Raw genomic sequence first — 5,371 nt, forward strand, 5'->3', positions numbered from 1 at the left:
TTCGTGAGATGTGGACAGGTCGCGTTAAGTGATGGTGGTGAGCCTGCCGGCAGTCGTCTCAACCAAATGCGCGCGAATCATGCGGATTATGCTGAGGTTGAAGGTGACACGACATAAGCTTTCGGACTCACTTTTCATAATGCAGGGGTCTTGTTGACGCTTCTTTTGCCCAACATATCGGTGCAACCGAGTCGCGCAACATGAAGTCGTATAATACAGCTCACATGTTGAAACATTTGAAGGGTGTCGGGGCATATCACGACACCACAGCTACGTATATCTGAACAATTCATACCCGCGCCTCGGATCAAACCAGTTTCGATAGGTCTCTCAAGAAATCAAATGCCTCGTTTCATGTTTAGAGCATATATGCAGGCGTTTTCAGGTGTGCCCGCGCACTGTTTGCAAGCTGGCCGGACGGGCCAGTCTTGCGCAGACTTCAAGTAACCCCATCGTCGCATATAAGCTACATGTATGTGGTAACAACACTGGGCTATCTGCCATGCGCCTCGACACCTGATGGTTTTAACCAATGAGTTTTATGATAGCTTGAACTACGTTGAATTGAGCGATGCGAGAGAATGACTACTTCAAAAGCGGTAAACAAGTATATCTCCGAGCGAGCGCTTTATCGTTATCATGGTCTCATGGCAAGTAAAGGGGCATCTCACGCGCCCTTGCTGGGCACTCACCGTGGAGGTGGCATGGACCTGCATGCATCAAAAGTCTAGAACTGCCATCGAACCTCCCCCACGTTGGCAGGCTGCCATCTACGATACCGTTCCATGCGCGATTCCTGCCGAGCATGCCCCAGGGCACGGGAGAGCGGCTTGGAGGGTAGTGGAACTGCATGCACCCTTCATACACACACACACACACACACATAAAGAGACATTGACGGCTCATATTCCTGTTCCTGATCAAGGCCCGGGAGCTCGGCATGCCCCACGTCCATCGCGACGCCACATTCTCACTTTGGAAGGTTGATTAAAAAAAAAAGCCGTTTGACGGAATCCCGTCTCCGATTCGGAGCCGCATATCATTACCCTCTCGGTAACGTTACCTCTTTATTCCTGCACCCCAGGTGGTGTGTTCGGCACCTTGCTGCATGTGGTTCGTTTTAGTCTCCCGCGAAACCCTTATTTGGCCAGCCCCTGCAACCTACGTAACTTACAAGCTGGGGAAATCCTACGCAGGACGCCGCCCGGCATAGGTCACACGCGATATGCTTCTCAGCACGTGCGATACGCGTGCCCACCAGCGCGTCGCCTGGCGTCTGCGTAGACTAATGAGGCATAGCCTGGGGGTCCAAGGCTATGTACGCTGGCTCGATCAGGCAGGTGGACGAGCTCAGGTCAAGTCTTCCTCTAAGTGTCGGCTCGGGCGATGTTACACGCTCTGGCCTGCTGACCCGTGCGTATGGTAGCTACCACTTGAACGTTCAATGTTCTGCAGTGAGGAAGTTGCCTAACGCGACTGTACGGTACAGTAGTGATGTCTAGATTACGCCGGAAGGCGAAGTGAAGTGATAAGTCTCTTGCTGGGCACAACATACGTCCCTTGTTCCCACGTTACAACCCTGCGCGGGGCGCTGATTGTTACTGAAGGGTTACCTGTTTACGCTACGCCGGGGGCGACACTCTATTTGATACCAGATCATGGCCTTTGGAACCTGTAGAACGAGCAGTGGTGGAAATGAGGGGTCGCGTATATGCCCACCAAGTTGATGATATCTGGTATACTGTACCTGGCTGCATGAATTGCTTAATCATGTTTGCACCTTGGGAAATTGTATGGAGGTCGAGATGGCTTCCGGTACTGATCCGTGTTCTATGTTCGCACTCGGTTCAATTCGCCAAAGTAGTTTCGTACGCCCTACCGAGGTGCATGAGGCAGTACGACCAACAAGAATGTTTCGTCCGACTACGTCCCGTTCTCGAGTTTGGCTTCATTGTGGCACGTGGCAGCGACCGGTCCAGTCCGTAGTCCTACCGAAGCTCCGCGGCCCGATCGCGACTGGAGTCGGCCTGGGCACCAAATTAGTAGCCTCCCCGTTTCTTCTTCGAGCCCAGCACCATCATGTCATCGCATGTGACCGTATTGTAGTGTATGGTAGCATCGTGTTGCAAAGCTATCGACATCTCTTACGGACCAGACCCTAGTCACACCAGACCAAGTCGGAGCCGGGAAATCCCATCAAGGGCACTGGTCCAACGTCACATAAGCTCTCATCAACATGTCTCGGAGATACTATGCTGAACGGTAGCATGAGAGGGATTATGTCTATCGTGGAGGAGGGTCCAAGGATCCAGTCCGATCCTCGAATATGAACGGTCACTGGTATTTATTCGATTGAGTCCGCGCCCTACTCAAAGACATGACCTAGACCCATCCATCCAGTCGATTCTCATTATATTCCTTCTTACCAAACATCCCGTCTGAGGGGATTGTGGGCAGTTTTCTCAATTTGAAATTGTGTTTCTTTTCGCGACCCCATGGCGCCTCTGAGTCTCTCGATGGTGTCTGTCGCCAGCATGCTGGCTATGCTGCCAGTTGCTTTCGCTGGGTTCAATCCGGCATCAAGCAAGAACGTTGCTATCTATTGGGGTGAGATGGCTGTTACGCGGGCTTTCTTGTGATGATAGCTAACCTCGGCATCACATAGGCCAGAACTCACGCGGGCTGGGTACGGGGCCCCTGGCGCAGCAGCGACTGAGCTACTATTGTTCAAGTAAGGGCTACCTATGCCAACACGAACACGACTTTGACATAGACCACTAGACTGACAGTCATGGAACAGACACCGACATTGACGTAAGCTGACGGGTGTCGCCAGCTATCAGTGCACTGTGTTAGAGACACTGACATGTCAGAAAGATCATCCCCGTTGCGTTCATGAACGGCATCACGCCACCCGTGACCAACTTTGCGAATGCCGGAGACAACTGCACCAAGTTCTCCGACAACACGAACGTCTTGAGCTGCCCTCAGATTGAGTAAGTACTACCCATTGAGGGAGACTACCGGCTGTTGTCTGCGTACATGGAGGCTCATGTTACAATTTTTTTCCCAGGGCCGATATCAAGGCCTGCCAGGCCGCCGGCAAGACCATTATCCTGTCTCTCGGTGGTGCGACTTATACCCAAGGCGGCTGGAGCAGCGCGAGCGCCGCCCAGGACGCGGCGCAGGCGGTCTGGGACATGTTTGGCCCCGTCGGCAAGACGGTGGACCGCCCCTTTGGCTCGGCCGTGGTGGACGGCTTCGACTTCGACTTCGAGTCCCCGACCAGCAACCTGCCCGCGTTCGGACAGAAGCTGCGCAGCCTCATGGATGGCGCTGGCGGCAAGAAGTTCTACCTGACCGCCGCCCCGCAGTGCGTCTTCCCGGATGCTGCCAACGGGGCGACCATCAACGCCGTCGCGTTCGACTTCCTCATGATCCAGTTCTACAACAACTGGTGCGGCGTGAGCAACTTCAACGAGGGCTCCACGACGCAAAACGCCTTCAACTTTGACGTCTGGGATAACTGGGCCAAGACGACGAGCCCCAACAAGAACATCAAGCTGCTGATCGGTATCCCCGCTGCGCCGGGCGGTGGAGGCGGTTACACCAGCGGCTCCAAGCTCAAGGCGGCTTTCCAGTGGTCCAAGGCGTATAGCAACTTCGGCGGTGCCATGATGTGGGACATGTCCCAGCTCTACTCCAACGATGGGTTCCTCAGCGAGGTGGTGAGCGACCTCGCTGGCGGCCCGACGACGACGACGACGACGACCCCTGGCGGCGGCACCACGACCACAACTACGACCACGTCCACGACCGGGTCGACGCCTCCTCCCACTGGGACCCTTGTGCCTCACTGGGGACAGTGCGGCGGGCAGGGATGGACGGGCCCTACGCAGTGCCAGCCTCCTTACAAGTGCGTGAGCGGCGGGCAGTGGTGGTCCTCGTGCCAGTAATATGGCGCTGCTGGACATGGCAACCGCGGGCTTTGATCGTGTTTTGCAGGCAAACAGAAACCAGTTGGACATTCTTCCGTATATAGTTTTCGGATGCTATTTTTTTTGGCCTCCGGTACATGCTGCACAGATCGTATATACTACTACTACTACCACCACTACGACAGTGGCCTTGTCATCTTGTCAACCTTTAAGAGGGTTGTGGGCCAAGGCACGATGTCGCGATACGTATGTTTGGATGATACAGCCGATGAGTGTGTGGGTACGTACCTATGAAGAAGGGTGCCACTGAGACAGGTGACATTTATTGAGTGCATGAATGGTGTCATCATGCAGAGTCCCTTCACCGGGCATAAGTGGCTCCTACGTATACACGTGCGCGTGGAAACGGTCAGGGTGTCCCGTGTAAGCGGCATTGCGTGTGAGCGGCTTCGAGCGGCTTATTATTTCCCACTTGTTCTGATGTGAATGCGCAACAAGATGTCCGGAAGACTGTTGGCGCTGCAAAAAAGCAAGTGCTTTGAGAGAGCCTGGGCCCGTGAAAAGGGGGAAAGAAAATTTAAAGACAGCGACGCCGAACGCGTGTAGAGACAGGCGTTGGGAGACTGGAACGCAACGTCGAGATTGATGGGAGAAGAGAGAACAAGGGGGGGAGGGAAGTGTTGGTGCGCGCGATCTGAGTCACTTTGGGGTTTTGACGAGATTGAAGACTCCAGTCGATTAAAATGAGAGGTGCCCGTCCAGTGGATCCGTTGCATTGATGAAGATACCGGGGGGAGGGGGGGGGGACTGACCTTGGGGAGAGCTTCAATGTTGGAAGGCGCCAGACGTTTTGCCTGCTGCAGCATTGGACCCTTGTGGAACCCGATTCGAGATCCGTGACAAGCGCTGGATTTTGAACCACCAACTAGTCGTGCATGCTTTTCTTGAAAATTACCGCAGACGTGAAGGCATCCATGGTTGTAGGGTTTTGCGTCATGTCATGTCACCAAATTCGGTTCCAGGATTTTCGTCAATCAATGGAGCGAGCGTCTGGTGTGAGTCGCGACGCGCCAGGGCCGCCCCAGTCTCGAGGCAGCACAGCGAGTTTCACGCCGCTACAAGGGCGTTTGTAGGTCGGGTGCCTCCACTAATAGAACCGCCCCTGGAGGCGCTGACGCGAAGCGCTGGAGTATTACTAGTTACCTGTACTGTAAATGGACCCAATGGCGGTGCGGTACGCCCCCTTGGTCGATCGCCGCAGCCCCGGGCCCAGCCGGCGAAGAAGTTGGCGGAGGCAAAGCTCCCTGCCAGGGTCGCGTGGGAGTGCCATTTGCGTGTGTGGCGCCCCAGTTCCAGACTCTTCTGCCCTACCGGGAGCTGCAGCACTAACTAACTTGCCAGATTGGAATACGGATCCTCCACCGTCCATCCGT

At 54.8% G+C, this 5,371-nt stretch overlaps 1 protein-coding gene across 1 annotated transcript; it reads left to right on the top strand.

Annotated features, from left to right (window-relative positions):
• Positions 1-2,534: 2,534 nt before the first annotated feature.
• On the top strand, positions 2,535-4,113 carry CHT2_3 (Chitinase; the record flags this gene model as incomplete). The annotated part of the gene is made up of 5 exons (XM_047992145.1): positions 2,535-2,607; positions 2,666-2,731; positions 2,801-2,814; positions 2,878-2,996; positions 3,074-4,113. 5 exons carry the CDS (start codon positions 2,535-2,537, stop codon positions 3,954-3,956), a joined length of 1,155 nt encoding a protein of 384 aa, XP_047848158.1. The 3' UTR covers positions 3,957-4,113.
• Positions 4,114-5,371: the final 1,258 nt, after the last annotated feature.

The sequence above is a fragment of the Purpureocillium takamizusanense genome, chromosome 12, assembly GCF_022605165.1.
Source record: "Purpureocillium takamizusanense chromosome 12, complete sequence".
NCBI classification, from domain to species: domain Eukaryota; kingdom Fungi; phylum Ascomycota; class Sordariomycetes; order Hypocreales; family Ophiocordycipitaceae; genus Purpureocillium; species Purpureocillium takamizusanense.